The 23214-nt window shown below is 40.7% G+C and overlaps 2 protein-coding genes across 3 annotated transcripts in view; one reads left to right on the top strand and one right to left on the bottom strand.

The window, feature by feature from the left end:
- Positions 1-1527: 1527 nt before the first annotated feature.
- On the bottom strand, positions 1528-3694 carry lgals2b (lectin, galactoside-binding, soluble, 2b). The gene is made up of 3 exons (XM_080721622.1): positions 3601-3694; positions 3298-3469; positions 1528-2020 (listed from the first exon to the last, which is right to left on the bottom strand). The coding sequence occupies exons 1-3, from the start codon at positions 3660-3662 to the stop codon at positions 1874-1876; spliced, it is 381 nt and encodes a 126-aa protein (XP_080577748.1). The 5' UTR covers positions 3663-3694; the 3' UTR covers positions 1528-1873.
- A 5967-nt stretch (positions 3695-9661) lies between these two features.
- Positions 9662-23214, top strand: part of LOC308281882 (GTP-binding protein 1-like) — a 29017-nt gene continuing 15464 nt past the window's right edge. Inside the window, exons 1-5 of one of the 2 annotated variants that reach the window (XM_080722216.1) lie at positions 9662-9808; positions 10056-10253; positions 11293-11404; positions 18833-19013; positions 22524-22707. In XM_080722216.1, coding sequence (XP_080578342.1) covers positions 10068-10253; positions 11293-11404; positions 18833-19013; positions 22524-22707 — 663 coding nt within the window. In that variant the 5' untranslated portion in view covers positions 9662-9808; positions 10056-10067. Of the gene's footprint in view, positions 9894-10055; positions 10254-11292; positions 11405-18832; positions 19014-22523; positions 22708-23214 lie in introns of both variants that reach the window. The other variant, XM_080722217.1, reaches the window with a different exon arrangement.

The following is a 23214-nucleotide window of genomic DNA, read 5'->3' as shown; positions in this document are numbered from 1 at the left end:
GTATGAATTTCCATGGACTTTCTCTATTCAACGCTTACAATTTGAGTGACCACCTGACAGCCCTGGAGATTTGACCATTGGGTGTTTGAACATGGACTGAAATTATTTGGTTTTGGAACAGGTCCTGCCACTCCAATAGGTGGATAACACAATCCACTGTCAAAAGTAACCATCCTATTCTTCCGAACCTCATTTAACCTCTCAGTGTATCCTAACAAGCGCGCCACAAAGACAGAAAGAGCACAAATGCAGTGGTGGAAAAAGTAATCAAATTCTTTCTTAAGTAAAGGTATAAATACCGCAATGTATGAATACTCTGACAAGTAAAGGTCCAGGTAATCAAAATGTACTTGAGTAAAAGTACAAAAAGTATTGGTATAAAAATGTACTTAAAGTATCAAAAGTAAAAGTACTCATTAAGTATAGCAGAGGGTCCCATTCCATAAGTTTTCAAATGTATAAAAATTGCAAATCTAAGCTCACAATGCATCACGATGCATTGTAGATCGGCTATTCTCAAATGGCCGAAATGTATATAGGGCTGAAGTTAGTCTGATTTCAGACTCAGCTCTGAGAGTGGGTGGGTCTATCTATGGGCTGGAACCAGGCTAGGCTGAAGTGGTTAATGTGTGTTTTGTTTTTATCAATAGTGACATTTTGAAATACTCAGTAAAGTAAAAGTACCTCAAAATTTTACTTAAGTACAGTACTAGAGTATATGTACTTAATTACTTTCCACCACTGCACAAATGAGCACACACCGACACTCATGCATTTCATCTTCTTCCGGGGAATGTGTTCCCATCGTGCTACATTCCTCAGCCCTGGGCCACGGCTCTCTTTGAGTCCATCTGCAAATTGTGCCTGCAGGAATGTTCTTCATCTCACCACAGCCATAAATCATTCCCATTAAGATGAATATGTTTGCCCCCGTCCCATTCTAGCTATGAATCTAGTCTAATTGAATGCTTTATAGTTTGATGACTGTTCACAGACAAAGGAGCAATTATTTTTCTCCATTAACAACTGCTCTGCAACCAGTCTAACAGGGTGCTGTTGGGTATGGGCTTAAACTTATATACAGTAGACCATGCCAGCCAGTACATGGGGAACTTGTAAGAGTAGACAATCATTGTAGTGAAAGAATTAACACAAGCACTCCAGTCCAATAAACAGCCATATATCATATCTGAATGATGTCATGATATTGGTCTGTAGCTGCAATGTGAATAGGAGATTGTGTGTGTGTGTGTGTGTGTGTGTGTTTGTTTGCGTGCGTGCGTGCGTGCGTGCGTGCGTAGGCTTTTGTTTAAGAGCGACAGTGGTGGCGCAACCAACCAATATATTGCAAAGAACATTGCAATTAAAACTTAACATATAGCAGAACAATATAGCAATAAACAAAATGCTACTTGTTGTTTTCACAGTATTTTTTATGAATGTTTCAAAGAGGCTTACACAGACTAGAATGTTAGTGAAATGCATTGAGGTTAGCTTTAATTTGGTGTCCTCTTGAGGCCATTTCCTGTCACTACATGTATTGGATGTCTAGATCAGTGGTTCTCAAAGTGGATTCCAGGGACTGTGGGTTCCTTTATGAGGGTCTAAATGGACCCATACATGTCTGTAACTCTAACAGCATACATTTGGTTCCATTTGTATACTGTCAGAGTTAAGGGGAGACCTTGAAATGTAAAAGTTTGAGAAACACTGGTCTAGATTTTTATACATTCTGTTATTAACTAGTTTCAGAGAGAAAAACAATGGCTGAACAGTCAGGTTGACCTCAGAGTGCTGTTAAAGACATTTTACAAATATTTCACAGTTGGGTCTTTTTCTCTATGAGGTACGGGAGTCAGGAAGAGGTGAACTTCTACTTGATCTTGATGCCAACGATCTTGGCGCCGCCGGTGACCGTGAAATGCTTGTACTTGACATCACCGAGACGATTGGGGAAGTGCATCATGCTGTCATCAGGAAGTTTGATGTAAAATGTGTCCGAGGTGAAGTTGATGTAGAACTGTGGGAAGGGACAGAGAGAGAGAATAAATAATAATGGTGAGGCCTCCCTCTCCCTGTCCAATATTTGGCGGCCATTGATAGTAGGCCTAAGTTACTATTATGTACAATTGGGGAGCGAATGTGCACACTATGCAATGTTCAGTGTTGAAGCCACACAGGACAAAGCTGTGATGGATGGATGAAACTGACAAACTGTGGGCATGTCGACTAGTGTGGTGACAGCCCATCTCCTTTGGCTAAATTGCAATACTTTAACTACAAAAGTGCTTCATAAGAACAATTTTGATGCATCTAAAGAACAATTTTATACCTTATACATTTTTCATTTTCACAAATTTCACTTCACCACAATTCCTGGTTATGCAGGCGGTTTATGCTGCGCTCGTTTATACATGGTTCAGTTTATTTTTTCTTTTACATGATACTCGGTGTGTGCTGTGATTGTTTGATGGGACAGATAGTCAGTTCTACAGAAGATACAGACACCATTTGGTCTTCGGCGCCATAAAATATAATCTTCTGTTAGTCATCGTGTTCAAAGTTTAGTGTCAATCAAGGGCATAATTTTCAGCACTTCCACTTTGACACCAAGCAGAGCTAGACTGTCATTTGGGTCCGTCAGCTACCGATGACATTTTATGAGCCAATAAAACCCCTCATATCCTCCATATAGTTATGATAGATGGCATCATCAGTGTAACATGTGGACAGCGGGGCAGAGGGCAGTGTCCTAAAAATGCCATAGCAAAGCACAGGCATAATATTTCTAATGTCTGCCCTTTCATCGTTTAAGCTTAATTTATGTAGTATCATTGTACTAATTATGGGAACAATAGTACAGAAGCTATCACATTTGTTTTGTAATTTATACTATTAATAATAAGGTAGGTATACTTTGCACTTTGGCATATTCACTTCACCACCAGTGCAGCCAGCCGTTATAGTATGTGACTCCAGGAAAAATAAAGGACAAATAGAATATCTATAATTTAATCATTGCAACTGTGTCACAGTGATAATACTTAATAGCCTAAATGTAAATGTACAATTCCTATTCCACTTTACTTTTTTAAGCCAATTTAATGTTTAAGACAATTGCCATACATGCTTTTAACATGCAAGTAAGTCAACTAATTAGATTTTACAGTGCACACATTTACTGTCAAGCTAAAGTTAAATGACATCTTATCACCCTTTCACAATATGTTATCACTTTACCCCTAGATTGTTAATCCAAAAGATATTTCACAAATGCAGTCACAAAATTGGAAATACCTTTTGCTCCTCCCCACGTGAGAAAGGGAAGTTTTCATCACGCTGCTCGTCCATCCAGCATCCACCAGATGCAGAGTTGCAGATGATGACGTTGGAATCGCCGCCCAAATCAAAACGGGGGTTGAAGTGCAGCGCGATGTTGTCCTCATCATGACCGATGTTGATGGCAAAACTAGTGGTAAGGCATTCAGACAACAGAGAAAGGGCTTTATGCACACAAACATATTTAGTTTAAATTGTCTTGGATTAAATAGTGACTGAGATCTGAGTTTTAATTGCCTTTATATGATGTAGAATACTTACGATTCACAGTCATCCTTGGGCTTCACTCTGATCTTAAATTCCTGCCCCTCCTTGAATGTCATGTTGGTGACTTTCTGTCAATTAAAAAGAAAACATAACTGTACCATAATCATTATAAAAACATGGATGGACAATCAAACCATAGCCAAATCAACCAATACATTTTTCAGGGAATTGAATCAACGCCAAGAGGTCAGGGGGCCTGTCGGGCGCCCGAGCTTCTAGTAAATAATAATGCACCATTTATGACACTTTGTCTTGGCATTAACACTTTTGTTTGCCAATCTTGGACTTTGGCATCTTAAGTCTACTAAACGTCTGAGTGGGCTAGGGTTTTATAGGACTCTAAAATACACAAAAGCCACTTCTGTGAAAGACGCAGGTGCAAACCTATGGTTTACAGATAAGTGATAAGAGACTGAATAGGTGGACTAGTCTGGCTTAAGATAGCACCAGCATGTACTGTATACCGTATTAAAACCAGCGGTATGGATTGGTTAATGCCATTCTCAAAGTGGTCTGGGGGTCCCCTGATCCGTCAATTAAGACAAATTAGTTTACCCACCTTAACTCGATTTTATACTTGGCTATTCGAGAATAGCTGATCTACAAACTTGTGCCGTGATGCTTTGTGAGCTTGTAGATCTGATATTTTCAAAGACACATTTTGGAATATTGTTATGTATGTATGTTTAAGAACCACTGCTTTAATGGATACAGTTGTTTGCATACAAAAATGCAATACAACTGTGTTGTTAATAGAAAAGATAGCTAAGTTTTGCCATAATTGTGTAACTCATTCCTCCCATGATATTTTATGGTTTAATTATAACAGGGTGGGAATTTAGAAAGAAACAAGATTTATATGAAGTGTAGGTGGTCATGGGAGGGATTTAGGTGTTGAAACAATGGTGACAACGATGTGGGACGTTAAATAGGTTGCTTATTATCTTGCCTTGTAGATGATCAACCAGGGTGGGGCAGTGTAATGGGGGCTATAAAAACCACAAAAGCGGAAGGAGAGATGTTTGGTCACCGACGCGCAGTCATCACGAGTAGATAGTAAAAGCATAAAAGTATGGGTCATTCTGGAATATTCTGCCATGACAGACTGCAAGACAATACATCATGTGTCATGCCACGCCTTTATATAGATAGAATGTTCCTGTATAACGTGAATCCTAGCTTCCCCATTCTGGTCAAGTCTTAATACGCAAATGTTCGACAAAAGTATCAGATTTACAAGCTCACAACAAGTCACAACATGGCACGTGGCGAGCTTGAAGATCGGCATGCAATTATTGGCAAAAGGGTTTGGTGTAGAGGGGAAAAAGGAAGGGGACAGTTAATGGTTTGTGGTTAACCACTTCAATCCTAAACTTTTGTTGAACGGCAGGGGTCAGCAGGGCTACTAGGCCACTTCCCCCCAAGAATAGGAACTGGTCAACCTGCAGTGGGCCATGGGAAAATCTATTAAATGGAGAAGTTGCTATGTGAGCACACACAAATGCACATGTTAGTTTTGGGATCAATAGTTTTATGACTTTAATGATATTACTCTATTCTCCCATAGAACTATAATGCTAAGATTTGAAATCATCGTTATCTACTGTAAATATACCTACTGAAACTACATTATCATTATGCAGTAATATTCGTCATCATTATAGTTGCTATTTTATGACATTAAGATAAGATCTTTAATGAGCCTGCAGGGGAAATTCAGGCGCCAAAGACAGTTCAGCAGTAAGAACAGTTTACAGGGCAAGGAGAGAGAAAAAAAAGAAAAGAAAGTTATTGTAAAATGACAGTTTGATTTTTGTGTGTGTCCGTTGTAAATGTAAATTTTAAACAAATTACAACCACATTGACTACTAGAACTGTTGATTAGCTGTAAATTGCCCTCCCCGTCAGGATAGGTGATGGCATCACCTGACAGCTGCAGTGCCAGCCAGACTTCCATCTCTAAAGGTACCACACCCAGAACTACACACCAGCCTGCTCATATCTCGCATCAATACTGGTTTATCATTGACCATATAGAGCCTTGCACTGGAGGACAATGTTCCATTCATTTGTATTTTGAGACTCATTACAGAGAATGAGGGAAAGTGTGTGTGTGTGTGTGTGTGTGTGTGTGTGTGTGTGTGTGTGTGTGTGTGTGTGTGTGTGTGTGTGTGTGTGTGTGTGTGTGTGTATGAGAGAAGCATATCCAGATTACAATTTATAATAAGGATAGTGGTCAAAATAATTAGTTCTCACAATAATGGGCTGTCCACACAGAAGACCATGATATTGTTTTCAAAAGCATTCTAACGCAGGTGGCTGGCAGAGTCTATGATGACAGTGGTGAACAATATAGTGCTGGGTGTGGGCAGCCCTTTAGTGTAACAATAATGTCACAATCAGTGCTGAAATGACAGCCAGGGAGATCAATGGTTGAAGGGATCTTGGTTGTTACAACATTGTGTGTTCAGCATACTATACAGTCCTGTTTCAATTCAACACTGAAAGTGTGCAAATGTAACTAAATGGTCCCATAAGGGATTGTAACCAAATGGACCCATAGGACCACTTGGTTACCTTTGTACACTCAAACATGTATCACTAGCTTCAAATCATCACCTTCAATACAATTATCATCCAATCTGTCTGAGTCCAGGTTCCTCTTAACAAGACACACATTGAACATGTGTATAAGTAAGTAATAGATATTTGTGTTGCTGAATATTAGTTTATAGAAAACCTATACTCTAATTGTCATACCCAAACATGAAAGCAAAGCAACGTTCTTCAGTCTGTCTAACAGACAACTCTGAAACAATTTCTGCAAATTATCTAAAACATTAGCAAACACAGATGCATTTCACACAAAGTGGAATGCAAGCAGGCCTTGTTGTTTGACTGGACCCTTTACCCCTAAACCTGAGGTTGAGTCAAATGAATTAGACTGATAGCTTGGGTGTGACTACACACCTGTTAAGCATTGACAAATCAGCCATCCCCAAACACACATTCAGAGAGACAGAGGCCATCATGCTAAATTGTTTATATTCTTATAAACGTGGCTAACTATGGTACAGTCAATTAGGCAAGCTTTGTGTTGCTATAAAGTACTTTGATCTACTTTAATGGCTGTCATCTGTCCTATCATTGAGCCTGTCACAGTAAGCGAGTTGTTTGATCCTATGGCACACAGTTCCCTTATCATTCCACTTACCATCTTTGCTGTCTTCAGTGGGAGACCCCTCAGTGGTAACTATGTAGCCAGGTGAATGGTTTATATTGACTGACAGCAGAGGAGAGCAGTGAGCAACCAATATGGGATGGGTTGTAAAAATCCTAGCCAATCAGAATAATTACAGCATTGAGTAGGCCAATGAGAGGGCCTAGGAGGTCTTATAGGACTCTGTGTTTTACACCATGTGAGCCAATATTGAGCAGAAAGTATATCCAACTAGAAGCAGTGCTCTTCCATGCACAGGTCTCCACCAGGTCAGGTAGGTCCTGGTGGCGCTAAATGTGAAAAGGGTGCCATGTCTTCTTTGGCCTTTTAACGGCAATGTGATTTTGGGATTAAATCTCAAGGAATAATAGGGGCAAAAACAGTCTCTCCCATGCCTTTCGCTGGTGGAGACAATAATGACAGTGTTGTAAAGCCATGGCCAATCAGATTTAGGAATATGCCAGCATGAATGTCTCATTATTTAAGTTTGCCATTGATTTCATGCTACAGGGCAGAAAATGAGTGCAGGCTGCAGGGGTGCCAGTGAACTGGAAACAAATGAGTCTGGGAAATGAAATTACAGTATTCCTCAAATTTCAACAAGAAAGTTGAGAAAGGCAGGCAACCAGCTGATCAGTCTGTCAATCAAATGAATGAATGAATGAATGAATAAAGCAACAAAAAAACACATTATTCCCACTCTTCTCATTCACTATGTATATAAGTTGGATCAAACTACCAATATAAAGTTTCATTATAAAAATACATGCAATATACTATACAACATGACCCCATACACATTATAACATAAACTATTTCAAATGTCCTATTCTCATAAATACATATCTTAAGTCCTGAGAAGTCCAAGCGGTGTAAGTATATATATATTTAAGAAATGCTAAAATGTTCCATTGCCACCCTTGTTAAAACATGTTTATTATGCACGTCTTCCTGTCTGATGTGATGTCCACACAAAGAGTTCAATACTCCAATCAGACACAGTTGACATGGAGCTGGATGCAAAAGGAAATTCTTAACCCAAAGATATAAATTGTTCATACAGTATATAGGCCTATCCACTGTTGTTACACATAGTATTCCTTGGTGGATTATGTTTTTAGTTATGTTGGGTTCATTCATCTTTGTGCCTTCCCTTGGAAAGAATCACATACACTCTCAAAAACAAACAAGAGTTATTTGAGAAAATATGGGGGAATTTTATTCATTATGTCAAGGGCAACGATCTTTCGCATTTGATGGAGGAACCGGGAGTGGGGTAGACGTTTTCCCTCTGCAGCCAATTATACGGCCTTGTGGCATGGGAATCTGGGTGTTGTTGGTATGTGTGCTCTGTATGTCAAAAGAAAATATGTAAATTGTTATTATTGGTTTTTTTTTTTGTAATTGTGTTGTTTTTCTTTATATTGTGTTGTGGTTTTGTTACGGGATTGTTTTTGTTTTATGTTTGTAAAAAATATGTTTGATGTTCTCTGTTAAACAAAAAAAGAAAACTCAATAAATATATTGTTTAATAATGTTGGGTTCATTCATATTCATTGGCGATTAATATATTCACAGTATATATATTCACAGTATATATTTATTCATAGAATCACTGGACATTTCATCATTCATTTGGAGACCTGGTGCAGAATCATATCTATAGTGCAAGAATCAGATTTTGGGTTGGACTCCCTGTACTTTCTGTTTCATTCTTACTGCTTTTGGTTGCTGCCTGAATTTCCCATGGAGACCAATAAAGGTTCATTTTTATCTTGTCCTGTCTTTCAAACTTGTATACACATATGCATATGTTTTCCTCTTACTTGTAGGCTATTCTTCATAACTAAGCCTTAAACTGCAATTCTTAAGAATCTTGCACAGAATAATTGCATGGGATAGATAGGCCTACAGGATAGGTGGGCACTAGGGACATCTGGGCTGTGGGCACCTTGATATAAAATGGCTATTTTTCCCAAAATGTTGAATATTTGAAAAATGGTCTTATGTAATGTAAAGTAGGCTATACATGATGTGAAGTGAACATGCATAGCACATAATTATCAGACCATTTTATACTTCAACTTCTTGTTTATGCCTCCAAATGACTGGATATACAGGTTTCGTAGCAATTTGTAGCAATGGTAGAATGTTGAAGCATATTCACTTTACTTAAAGGAACTATAGTCAACTTTTTCTTGAAAAACAGATGCTAAAATAAAAATAATGTTTCGAAAATAGTTTACTAAAAAATGTGTTTCTGTTCAAAAATGTCCATAAAAAGCGTAAAATAATTATAAAATAATCATTTTGGCAATTGTCAGGCTGACACTTTGTTTACATCCTAGTCTATTCTTTTATATGGATGATAGGATGTAAACAAAGTGTCAGCCTGACAATTGCGAAAATGATTATTTTATCATTATTTTACGCTTTTTGTGGACATTTTTGAACAGAAACACATATTTGTAGCATATTTTTTATTTTTTATTTAGCATCCGTTTTTCAAGAAAAAGTTGACTATAGCTCCTTTAAGAACATTTTCCAAATAATTTATTTTTTAACAATTTGGAGGGGGAAAAAAATCCAATTTAACACAGAGGCGCCCAACTCTTCCTTCATGCCCACCTATCCTGTACTCCTTTGTGCCCACCTATCCACTCTTTCAAACCAGGCCAGTGTAAATCTGATAATGAAGTAATGAAATGTATGGTGATAGTAAATCAGAACAGAAATACTGACATTATACCACTTATTAAAGTAATTATGTGGTAGTGGTTGTAATTCATTTAGTCTAAGAAAAGTAAGCCACCTACTTTGCCTACAAGGTCACGGATCTACATGACAGGGCGGGGTTTAAAGTACTGTAGCCAATCATGAGCCAATCCCCTGTTTGTATTTCCCAGTGGGCGTGCCGTACTTTCAACGTACACAAATCGAAGCTAACAGCGGCTACAACGTTAGCTCGCCAGTTTACTTCTGGTATGCAAAGTTTACTTATGGACTTTCGTTAACAAATTAAGCCGAAATGAAAGCTCAGACATAATAGAAGTAGAAAATATAGTTGGTACGTTAATGTTCCACTCTGGGTTAGTTTGTAAGCTCGGTGTTGTTCACCAACACCAACCAGGCTAGCTGCCTCAAGTGGTAATAACTAGCCGATAAAGCCAAGCAAGGTGTTTTTGTTTTGTTTATTTTCTTGCATTTTCGTAACTTGTTTTTCCTTAAGGTTTGGGGGGAAATGGCGTCGTTAACGGACACAGACCTGGGGCTAGTCCCTGGTGCAACAACGGAGTCCATAGTGCCAGCTTGCATGTTCGCACCGGACCACGGGTGTGGGATGAACGAGCCGTCCGGCGGAGAGGGCTTCGAGGACGGCGAGGGCACCAACGGCGAGTCCGCGGATCATCTAGACTTCAGCAGCAAGGTAGGCCAGGGGGGCTCGCTGCAACAAAGTTTAGACTAGAGTTGTTTCCAGAGGTGTAAAGTAACTAAGTAGATTTACTTGAGTTGTTTTGAGGGGTATTTCTACACTGCAGTATTGATACTTTTACTCTAAATAAAACATTTGAGTACTTTTTCCAGCACTGCCTGGTTGTTTCCCTGAGGGTGCACTTATGCGGATTTGTGATGTGCAAACGAATGTAGTGTTGTTTCTGCAAGGATTGGACACGTTGCATTTTTGTGATGTCTGCATGCATCAAACATCAAAGCCATGACACGTATGTCGCTGCCTGCAACGGTGACCACTGGCCAGCTGGCAGCTCACAAACAAAGCCACCTTGAGAACAGAATCGGACTAAATTAGGGCTGTCACGATTATGACATTTTACATGAAGTTGCAGATGGCAGATATGACACATAACCTAAATAATATACAAACACATTTGACAACATTATACTTATATATGTGTGTATAAAAGAACATTGATAGTGGAAATAGCCCATCTATTCGTAGATCTGCTATTTTCACTATTTCTTTGAAAATATATGAACATTTCTGAACATGGAAACGATTATGACAAAAATAATGGCGATTATGTCAAATAATTGTAATTCAACGATAAACCGATTATGTAACACTTGTGACAGACCTAGCACAGAAATAATAAAAGCATCATGTAAAAAGAAAAAAAAAAAGAAAACATCAACATGTGTCAACTGTCAACAGAGTCACAGAACACGTCATCTAAAATTCATAATGCTAAATGTAGCGTGACCACGGCAACAACCGGGAGGCGAACCCGGGCTGCTACTTTACAGGGCGCGTACGTTAACCAGTCAGCCAAAGTGACAGGCACGTTGGAGAGTGACCAACGTGCTACCCCGGAGCCTACACTAATATTCTTGAATGTAAATGTAACATTCATCCCCTTGAGTATTCTCTCTCTCTCTCTCTCTCTCTCTCTCTCTCTCTCTCTCTCTCTCTCTCTCTCTCTCTCTCTCTTGTCCTCCTCATCTTTTAGCTGGTTCTGGTCAGCCCAACAGGAGAACAGTATGACTCGTTACTACGGCAACTAAGGGAGCGGATGGATGAAGGCTGTGGCGAGACAATCTATGTGGTGGGAGTGGGCTCAGGTGAGCAAATCCAGGCCAGGAGCACCTATACGTCATTATACCTTTCAAGCCGTGAACACCTCTGTCACATCAGCTGTTGCTATATATTGTTGCTGTCAGAACGAAACCTCTAATATCGCCATGTTTTAACTTTTTGTGTTTTTCGTAAATGAATTCCCCACTTGATCATCATACTAACTACAGCGTCACACAAAAGTGTCAAACGTCGGATATCTACAAGCTCAAAACAGTAACACGACCACTAATGGATGTGCATTGCTGCTAGAGTATGACATGTTACCATTGTGTCATCTACCAGTCAGTGTGGCAAAAGGCTATTTAAGCATATTCTGATGGATTAAACGGTACAATGCAAATGAACAGTCAAATGATGTTTACCACAGCACCTCAGCGATGGCTTGTGGAAAAGGGTTTCAGCCACAGCTAGTTATATAAATCTGCTATCCAGAAAGAATAGAATAGATACTGTACTGTATACACTTGCAAATATAATGGCTGTGCTGTGTAATTGTTACTTTATGTCGGATCCCATGGGGTAAATGTCATGCAATTTGATGCTCAAAAATGTGTTGTAGAAAACCCAATTCTTTGCCGGTCAGTAGTGATGCGCGGATAGGCTTCTGAAGTCATCCGAATCCATCCGCGCAAATTCATTATCCGCCCATTATCCAACCGCATTAATTATATCATCCAATTTATAAATCCGCACCATCCTCATCCGCAACTTCAAAAGTATTATTATTATTATTACACTTATTATTAGGCTAATATTATTTTCTGGTAGGCTATTCCCTGTTAGTTTAGTTGTGCGATCACAGAAATGCATTGATCTAGCCTACGGAATGTCTCCGTTCGTCTTTTTTTCTTTCTTTTTTTTTTTTTTTTGGGAGTCGGTGCTGCGCGTCGATGCAGACAGACATGCAGGCAGGCAGACAGAGTCAGACACACGAGAGAGCGAGGGAGAGAGCGAAAGAGAGGAACAAACACAACTTAGTGGGAAGTTTAACTTACCTACTGTACAGTACTTTACAATATGGACTATGGAGCTATGACAGATTCACTTTTTAGCGCAGCGACCAGAGGTAATGACTAATGAGTGCGACGATGCATGCCGTGATGCCGTTTAAGTGGACGCAGCTGTTTAGTTTTATCGTGGACTGCACATTGCCTCATGAAAAATGATGGTTACTTTACAAATTATACAAAATAACACACACTAACACAGACTCAAGCATACCTAGATTTCGCTTTTTATTGATAGATATATTAGGCCATAATGTATTTCCTGCATTATTTCATCCGCGGATATCCGAAATTAATTAATAATTATATTTGATTGATCCAAATCCGACTGCACCGCGGATCACCGCGGTCCACCGCGGCTAAAACCGCTATCCGCGCATCTCTACCGGTCAGTGTAGGCCCAATGTGTCCTCCCTGACAGCTGAGCTGACCCCATTTGTCTGCTGTTTAGTGTCTATTCTGACTCCCACAAAGCGTACACACACACGCACGCACGCACGCACGCACGCACGCACGCACGCACGCACGCACGCACGCACGCACGCACGCACGCACACACACACACACACACACACACACACACACACACACACACACACACACACACCAGGGCTTTGTTGGTCAACAGGTGGCAATTTTCTGCCCACCACAGCAACATGTCTGACCCATGTGGCCTGTTGAGGGTCAAAGGGCATGCGTGAAAGGGGTCTTGTCTTACACAGCTCTCCACAGGGACAGACTGTCACTATCTCTGCATTGGGACTGTCACTACTCACTAGCTAGCAAAACATAGTAGGTCAGATACATTAATTTCGATTTAGTTGGGTGGGACTAGTTGGGAACAAATGGTGCTTCCAGCCCATAGACGGGACTAAATGCACTGGTTTGGAATTAGGGGATATCTTATGGATATAATGTTGTGTCAAGAAGGTTATTATTGTTATTATTTTTATCAGGGGACATGGTTAGGTTTGCTTGACGGCTGACTCATGTTTAGGCAACATTTAGGGACCAATATCGAATTATTATGACTGGATTATATTTGTATGAAATGAAAAATGCTTTTTCAGCATTTTATCTACATTGGTTAGTGAGTGACTCTCTGTGTACCCTGAATCAGAAATTGCTTATTGTGAGAGAAATGGGAAAGGGTTCTTCGAAGTAAAGTTCCATACTCGTACCTAATTAAATCCTGGGCCTGTCTGGGGCATTTGTACCTTTTTAAGTTAACCACTTTCAGCCTGGCGTCCCTGTTTTGGGCATGCCATTATAGGTAAAATGTAAAAAAGAAAAAAAAAATTGTCACATTTTGAAAAGTGCTAATCTACAAGCGACACATTGTGAGTTTGTAATCTACAAGTGACACACTGTGAGTTTCTAGAGTAGCTAGCTGCATGACACCATCATATAACAATATATAAAGGGTGAAAATGTGATACGTTATAGAGTCACACTACCCACTATGATTACTTCTAAAGACATTTAGTGAGATAGACTTAAATACTGAGTAAAGGGTTTGTAGCAACTCATAATGTAATAACGTCTCATAATGTAATAAGGGCTCATAATGTAATAATTAAAATGTAATAAAAACTCATAATGTAATAATCAGCTCATAATGTAATAAAAAAACGAGCGCATAACGTAATAATGGATTTTTCAATAATGTAATAATGTAATAATGTGTTACATTAAGAACCTCCACATAGGAGGCTCATAATGTAATACAACTTCATAATGTAATAATGTCTTTTTTATTACATTATGAGCTGATTCTTACATTATGAGCTTTTATTACATTTTAATTATTACATTATGCACTTGTTTTTTATTACATTATGAGCTGATTATTACATTATGAGTTGCTACACACCCTGCCAACTTTGTTGATGGAGCAATGGAGCAATTAGCTGCTAAACATGCAGCAAATGAATGTGAAATATGGGGATCATTTAGCTGTACAAAGAGCATCCACAATGTTCAACATACAGTTCGTGGTTGTATCGACACTGGGTGTTGATGCAACATCGATAATATCCCCATGTGGTCAGTATGACGACAGTCTGCCATTGCTAGTTCTGGGCCACTTTGCCGCAGGTCATGGGGACCATTATGTAAGCCTTGATGGACCAGTCACACGCTTGATTCAAAGAGTCCAGGAAGCAGAGGAGAGCGCACCACTTCGATCTGTCCTTCACTCTGTTCCTAAGTCTAGCCCTCACTCTGGCCTTGACTCGGTACCTCACTCTGGCCCTGACTCCGTACCTCACTCTGGCCCTGACTCAGTCCCTCGCTCTGGCCCAGGGCCGGATTTATAATAGGGCTTGACGTGCTGAAGCACAGGCCAGGGCCGGTTCCTGGCATAAGCAATATAAGCTGTCGCTTAGGGCCACAACCACTAAGGGGGCCACATCACAGGGAGAAGATGGGGCCATGTCCCTGCTGCTATCGGACAGACAGGCATTACTTTCTCAATTCACCTGTGCTCAGACACTTTGTTTTTGTTCTGGAGTTGTTTTTTTAACTATAGAGAGGGGAGAAGGGAACAGCCCATGCCATAATGATGACATCGTAGCGTGATACACACGTAACAATGTGTTCTTATCAACTCACCAAGCTGTCATCATATTCAGAAGATCACAATATGTATCCTTGATTTATTAGACGTCATACAGGAAAAAACTCAAGTTACATCATGTTCATCTGAGAAGCGTCAAGGATACAAACACAACATAGTCTTGCGACTTATTTCCATTGTGGTCCCTGAAATATTTATTCTTGTTAGTTTTTTTCTCCCACTGCTTGTTGGTGCTTTCATTAAAAGTACAGCTGAAGTTTTTACTAGTCGCTGCTCGTTTATACGTCTAATTTAAAATGTATGAAGATCTCTGCGTTAAACAACTTCGACACTTGAAGAAAACTCAAGGAAGGAAGGTACTGTTCGTTCAAAACAAAGCACTCTGTAGTTAATAGTATCTCAAATGAGAATTGCCAGATTTCAAATAGTTTGCATCACTGGGAATAAGAAGAAGTAGAATAGATTGCATCACTGGAGGTTTGCATGAAGAAGAAGTAGAATGGATGAGATGTTTGCAAGTAGGTCGGGCAAGTAGGTCGGGAGTGGCTTATTGTCGGTATCAGCCGGTAACACGCGGGAGTCTGTCCCCGTTACAATGCGCTAGACCCCTGGGAGATGGATTGCTGAGGTGGAGCGCCACACCTACCATCAGCTCCCAGTACTTGCCGCACGACTTGCCAAGCCGTGCTACTCATACGCTGAGTTGGCGGTGCCCGGAATCGAACCCATGACCTTGCGGTACAAAGGCGAGAGCTCTACCGACTGAGCTACCCAGGCACAGATGTTTGACCTTTTCAGTATTAATGAATATAAGTCACTGATGACCCCTGGTAATGTTACTACTGACCACAGCAGCGTCTGCCGCAGCAGCGTTATACGTCATTGCTTTGCTCGGACCTACTCTAGAGTGGATACTTTATACTAGCCTGATTTCAGACTCTGCGCTGGAGCTTGAGTCTGAAGTTGTCCCTATTCTATTTGATTTAAAAGGGGAGGGGATTTAAAATTTGAAATTCCCAATCACAAGAGATCTGGTGGGAGGGGTTGTGTTTGACTTGTGTACACAAAACATTCCCCCTCCCCCTGTATGACAGGAATCAAGTTGTTGTCTTTGATGTTTCATTGATTAGAGAGAAGCACTAACAAGCTATTTACACTTGTATGGCTCAATCAATGACTGCAGTTCAGAACCCCTTTGAAGTTCAAAGGGAGCACCCCTCCCTCCACTGTTTCTATTGATTTTCAAAAGTTAGACACACCCCTCCTCCGTCTTGCATTGATTTCATTGGTCGGTGCGCCAAGACACCGATAGAAAGAGATGCGTCATATGACAAAACCAGACCAAGAGAAGCAGTCCACTCAGAGAGTGGGCAGGTCTATTGGCTGGAGCCAGGCAAACTTTATACTACCACGTTTTGTACCACTGTCACACCACTCTACCCAGTTCCTTGTAGTGGAATAACTGGCACAAGTGTGTGGGGTCGGGTCGAGTGGGGTGGAGAGGGGTGGTGCCATGCCAAATATAATATAATAATAATAATCTGTTTATTTTAGTTGGGGGACACCTAAAATAATCTTGCATAGGGCCACCTGAGTCCTAGAACCGGCACTGCACAGGGCATCAACAACCACAGGGGGGCACCGGAGGATCAACTGTAAAAAAAAGATATTCACATGAGCTAAGCTAAGCTAAGCTAACCTAACGTTGCTGTCTGTAATGACTGGTTACACTTAAGGGTTTTGAAGAAACGTTAGGTGGATACTAGTATGCACAACTCTAAAAGAACTGGTGCACTATTGTGTTGGAGCGCCTCAGTGCGGCTGCAGAGTTAAGGTGCTATCTATCCCTGATTGATTGATTGATTGATTGATTGATTGATTGAAAACTTTCAAACTAGGTCCAAGCACAGGGCACCATGAAGGGTAAATCCTGCCCTGCTCTGGCCCTCACTCTCGCAGTAAGGCCCTCACTCTGGCCCTGACCCGGTACCTCACTCTGGCCCTAGGTCTGGACAGATCAAAGTGGTGCGCTCTTTGAATCAAGTATGTGACTGGTCCATCAAGGCTTACATAATGGTCCCCATGACCTTCGGCAAAGTGGCCCAGAACTAGCAATGGCAGACTGTCGTCATAATGACCACATGGGGATATTATCGATTTGCATCAACACCCAGTGTCGATACAATCACGAACTGTATGTTGAACATTGTGGATGCTCTTTGTACAGCTAAATGATCCCCATATTTCACATTCATTTGCTGCATGTTTAGCAGATAATTGCTCCATTCTTCATCAACAAAGTTGGCAGGGTGTGTAGCAACTCATAATGTAATAAGGGCTCATAATGTAATAAAAACATGTAATAAAAACTAAAAATGTAATAATCAGCTCATAATGTAATAAAAAAGACATTATTACATTATGAAGTTGTATTACATTATGAGCCTCCTATGTGGAGGTTCTTAATGTAACACATTATTACATTATTACATTATTGAAAAATCCATTATTACGTTATGCGCTCGTTTTTTTATTACATTATGAGCTGATTATTACATTATGAGTTTTTATTACATTTTTCTTATTACATTATGAGCCCTTATTACATTATGAGCCGTTATTACATTATGAGTTGCTACAGGGTTAACTGGTTTTTATCCCATAATTTTGGAGAGGCTCTGTGGTTTAAATGCGTGTATCAAAACAACATCCCGCTTCCAGCAGTGGAAGCTTGTGATTGGCTGAACCGGAGGTAGGGAGCGCTCCGTTGTGTTTGCTTGGACCGCGTGCGGGGCCGAGAGCTCACTCATGTATAGGTTATAGGTATAGGCACACGCGGTTTACACTGTATAGTGTGTGTACTGACTTCTTGCCCACATCCGCTCCCCTTTTCTCCTTTATAGACTCTTATTCCTACCATCCCCTTCACTCATCCTCTCTCCATTCTGTTCATATGTTTCATATTGCTACTAGTGATGTTAAATGACTCATCATTTTCAAGTCGATGTATCAAGGGATTCTTTAATATTTTATTTGTCTTCCTTTTTTTGATGGGATAAGAGGGCAAAATGCGCTGCTCATCACAAAACAAGGCTCCAGTTTCCTTTCGACAACACAATAGTACCATCAAGGCATAATATCTTTGGATATCATCATGGCTGTGATCCTTTCTGCCACGTATCACAATGACAAGCACAACAAACAAATCCAGTCGGCGCGCACCGCTATGACGTGCGCACACAATCAGACCAGCAGTGTTTCTCAACCAGCAGACGGCGGACCTGACTAGCGCATGCATGCATGCATGTACATGCACTAACACAGACATGCACTCCCGACACAGACACAGACACACACACACACCGTTCCTCTCACATTTGGAAAACATCAACGCTTATAATGTTTTTGAACAAGCGATTAAAACATTTATGGGTGGAAACGGGTGACTAGCGATGAGCACGAGTCCAAAATCTAGTCGAAAATCGATTTTATTTCACATCCCTAATTATTGTACCTCCTTTTTCCATCTCCCATCATGCTCCCATCATTTGTCCTTTGCCCCTCTTTCATGCCACATTTTCCTGACCAACCTTTTGTGTCCTCACTCATCCATTCTTCCCTTCCTCTCCTGTTCTCCAAATCGACGCTTGCCAGTCTGTAACTCTGAGGATTTTACAGCGTAGAAGATTGGGGTCGTCCCAGAGACGATAGAAGAAATGGTATCGAATAGGGGTCCGTGGCCTAATGCATATCAAACCCCAGTTTGATATGAAATGAATTTCAGATTGAAAATCACTGCTCTAACATTCTCTCTTGCCCGTCCACAGACGGTGGTGACTATGGTCTGGATGACAAGGACATGGAGGCGTCGGTGGCCACGGTGCACTCGCTGTGCGAGCAGATTGGTGCCGACCTGATCCTCCTGAGGGAGAGGACAGACAGCGGGGGAAGGGTACGGGACTACCTGATCCGCCGGCGAGTGGGGGAAGAGGATTTCCTGGAAGTCAGGTACTGTACATTAACCCATTTAGGCCTGAAAAATACCTAAACATTTTCTTCCAAATCCTAACAGTTTTCTGAAAAACCTTCTAAATCCTAACAGTTTTCTGAAAAACCTATGTTTCTATACCAGTGGTGCTCAACCTTTTCATGTCAAGGACCCCCTAGAATTATATGTATTTGACCACGGACCCCCATCTGAAAATATTTTGTTCCATATTTCCAAAGATTTTTGTTCCATATTAGTCACAAATTGTTACAAATGTCTGCTTTAAAAAATGTATAAATTCAAAGATTTGCACTCATTTTATTTTATTTTTTCAAAAATAGCAGTGAGCTTGTATATCTGCTATTTTGTAATAGTTAAAGCATAAAATAATGGTTAATGTGGTGACACGGATATGAGTTTCCCGTTTAAATAGCTTAAAGAAAGCTCAATGGCGGATGTTTCGCAATGTCTCGGGTCATGTGGCCTTGAGCGAGCACTGAATCCTTCCAGATGCTCCAGTGTGGCTGCTCTAGTGACCACAGATAGGGAGTTGTTGGTTGTACTGAGCAGTTGCGGTGTTTGCTTGTGCATAGTTTTATGAATGGGAAGATGGGTGGAGTTGTGTGTGCTTAGCAAACCGTCCCTTGTTAAGTAAAGGTTAATAAATTCAAGAGAGAGGGGATTAGTGTCTTCTTTAGAGTGTAGTTCAAAAACAGTGGGTTGCGCACATCCAGTTAGTTGCTGGTGCTGAACACAAAGTGACAGTTCAAAAGAATAAAAGTCAGCAAAACGGCATTGCTCCTAAGTGTTTAGTTTATTTTAAAATGAATTCATGGTACAATATTTTGGCCACAGTTTGGGTTTATCAGGCGACATCATTTGTGACCCACCTTTATATAAAACTGGGCAGTTTAGTAGTGGGTCACCACGAGTGACTTATAGGGCAGAAAATGGTTACAACTATAAAAATTCTAATATAATGAAACCAGGAAGCTCCAGAATGGGGATACTAACCGAGATTCCTTCTTTCCAGGGTTTTTCGCCCAGGTGGGCGTGGTTTTGAGGTTGGGTTTAAGGATAATTTCTGTTAGGGTTAGGCATACTAGTGTTTGTGAGGTTAGGGTTATTGTTAGATTTAGGCGTTGTTTTACTGAGGTTAAGGTTAAGGTCAGGCATATAACCACACCCAGTCGCCCACCTGGACGAAACACCTGGGAAAGAGGGAGTCCCGATATTATCCAGAATAGTTTGACGTTTGAGTTTTGTTTTTGTTATTTTCTCAACTCAACATATCTTGCAAGTGCGTTTTTGTTACACTTGTGATTTGTCACATTACAATGTTAAACAAACTTTTTAAACCCCTGAACCCCATATAATCTTTGTCATTGTATCATTGTATCAAACGATCAGATGATTCAATTCAGAGTGGGAGCAATCAAGCTGAACGACCACGTCTTTGTAAACAAAACATGAGTTTCACAGTTTACACTAAAGATTAGATTAGATTGAACAGGGGGGTGGGGGTCATTCAGTTGTGACGGCAGCCATGACACATTATTGTACATATAGGTGGTGGATATAAAAGTTCCATGCAAGACAGTATCTTATTATCTAGTGCAATCAGTACGCAGTCAATGATATCAGTGCTTGCATATATTGTGTTAACCATAGCATAGGACCTACTGTAAGTATAAACTGTTGCGCTTTGACAATGTAGCCTAATCAGTTATATATAATAATGCATTTGTGATAAAGATGTGATTGCTTAACATTGAAATGCTAAAGATGAACTAAAATGGTATTAAATATTTAGGGAAAAGAAGCTGTAATTATTTTAAATGGAGGAAAAAGGACTGTAGGTGTATGTAACTTTGCGTTAATGAGTTGGTTTACTCCCACAGCACTGGAAGATTTAAACACTCGACAGTGACGCGTGATTATGGATCCCACTGGGAAAGATTGATGGAAACGGCATAGAGCGCTCGTTTTCACAGTTATTGTCCACGACACTGCAAGCGGCGCGAAGGCCAGCGGCGGCGCTCGGGGGCGAAGAGCGGGCCAGGGCCGGCCGCGCGAGTTACGAAGCCGTGGTGAATGCAATCGTTCTATTTATGCCCAGGCCGTAAGGCCTGGGCAAGCGCACGATAAACGCAATGATAATTGGGGTTTGGTGCACCTCGCGCGGTCCAAGAGACTACAACGGAGCGCTCCCTACGTCCGGTTCAGCCAATCACAAGCTTCAAAAATGAGTCCGGGGCGTGGTTATCCATCTTTCCCAGTGGGATCCATAATCACGCGACAGTGACATCAAGTGATGCTAGCAGCGGCGATATCCGTTAACAACCAACTACTTAACTTCACAACAGAAAACATCAATAAGGACTTTCAAAAAAAGTGCGACAGAATTTGGCCAGGTTCTTAAGCAAAATGATCACCATGAACGGGCAGCCGATCTCTATTGTAGAAGACGAGGGCTTCACAAAGCTGTTGTTGAACTGGGATACTCAATGGCAAGTCACCTGTTTTGTACCTGCAATAATTGGCAAGCTGTATTGGGATTTGAATACAGCAAATCAAGATAGTTCCACTTGTGAAGGTTGACATTTTTGGTGCCTTTCCGATAATAACCTTTTTTGGGGGGAATCGGGCTTCCACATATATATATATAGTAAATAATGTAAGAAATATGTAAATAACAAACATAAAAACAATGCTAAAGTATTCAGCAATAAGATTACTTGGCTAAATAAAGTCACAGTTGGGGCCTTCAGAGGTCAAGGCAGCATGTTTGTGTGTTCTCTGTAACTGGTATAGAATTGCATCAAGACAGCATTTTGATGGTACTGTATCACTATCTTGTAAGTTCCCTCAGCAGAATCCAATTCTCCAATTCTCCAGTTACCCTAGCTACAGAGAAGACCAATGGAACATAATCTTTTGCAATGAAGTGGAACTGTTTTTTTTTTTTAGATTTATTTTTGGCATTTTCTTTCTTTATTGAGGATGTGTATTAGCAGGGGTGTCACACTACACTACCGGCCCGCTAGGTGATTTGAGGTAAAGGAAAATAAGTTAAGACTGCCTACTCGTCATATTTTGTTTAATGTTACAGAATATTACAGCAATATTTCTGCTTTTCAGTGTTGGGAATTGATAATAAAAACATTTTGACCAATCTGGCCACACAACCTAAAATGTAGTTTGACACTCCTAGAAAAATGGGAAATCACAGGCAGGGAGAAGACAAACATGTAAGACAGGGGTCAGATTCGTACCTGGGTTCTGGAGCATAATGCTCCGTGCACCTATACTGGCTGAGCCACCAGGCACAGCAAGGAAAAATAAAACTGACTTGGGTTGAGGTCCCATGTGCCCATAGACAGGTACAATCTCATCTGAGGGGAAACAAAGTGACACAGAGTGGAGGTTTATGGAACACAGGAAGGAACACGCTAGCAACAGATAATCATCCCGTCTCTTACCCTGTGTGCTTTTCTTCTCCCAACTCCTTGTCCCTTTACTTCCACCAGGGTAGCGGTGGTTGGGAATGTGGACGCCGGTAAGAGCACACTCCTGGGAGTGTTGACCCATGGCGAGTTGGACAACGGCAGGGGCTTTGCCCGGCAAAAGCTCTTCAGACACAAACACGAGATGGAGAGTGGCAGGACCAGCAGTGTAGGCAATGACATCCTGGGCTTTGACCAAGAGGGGCAGGTAAGGGAGACGGCTGGTCTTCGGCTGATATTCGATAAATATCACTGTTTGTTGCCATATACTACTCCATAATGCTTTGCACTTGTGCCATTATACTACTCCATAATGCTTGTTGTAGTTGTGTATGTTGTGTCTGGCATCTCAACCCACCTTAACCAGGACTAGGTGGAGATTTGCCTTTTTGTCCTCTGGAGACGATGGCTGATGGATTTTTAGTTTACCTGCTGTTTGAGCAGTCACGACATGACACACGACATCAAGAAACTTGCTGTATTCAAAAATATTTTACTGGAATTGTAATAGTAGTAGCTTCTTCTAACAGAGCTTTGCACAAAAACTGTGTACGCACTGTCCATATCAATGAGCTGTTTTCAGACATTCTTCCCAGTTTGACCCTGCTACTTTTGATTATGTGAATCGTGATTTGTCTGTCTCTTTCTCTTTAAAGTATCCTCTTACAGGCATGCAAACGTGTAGCTTTTCGGCGAAAATCGCCGTTTTGAATCC

This window comes from Nannobrachium achirus (genome assembly GCF_963921795.1).
Source record: "Nannobrachium achirus genome assembly, chromosome: 3".
In the NCBI taxonomy this organism is placed as follows: domain Eukaryota; kingdom Metazoa; phylum Chordata; class Actinopteri; order Myctophiformes; family Myctophidae; genus Nannobrachium; species Nannobrachium achirus.
Note: the sequence above shows the minus strand (reverse complement) of the source record. Positions and strands in the feature narration are given on the sequence as shown.

Bases quoted from the DNA above. Each gene is read 5' to 3' on its own strand.
- lgals2b (XM_080721622.1), bottom strand. From the start codon at position 3,662: ATGACATTCAAGGAGGGGCAGGAATTTAAGATCAGAGTGAAGCCCAAG. The intron at 3,470-3,600 runs GTAAGTATTCTA...CCTTACCACTAG, and splicing joins CCCAAGGATGACTGTGAATC to TTTTGCCATCAACATCGGTC. The intron at 2,021-3,297 runs GTATTTCCAATT...CCCTTCCCACAG, and splicing joins CACGTGGGGAGGAGCAAAAG to TTCTACATCAACTTCACCTC.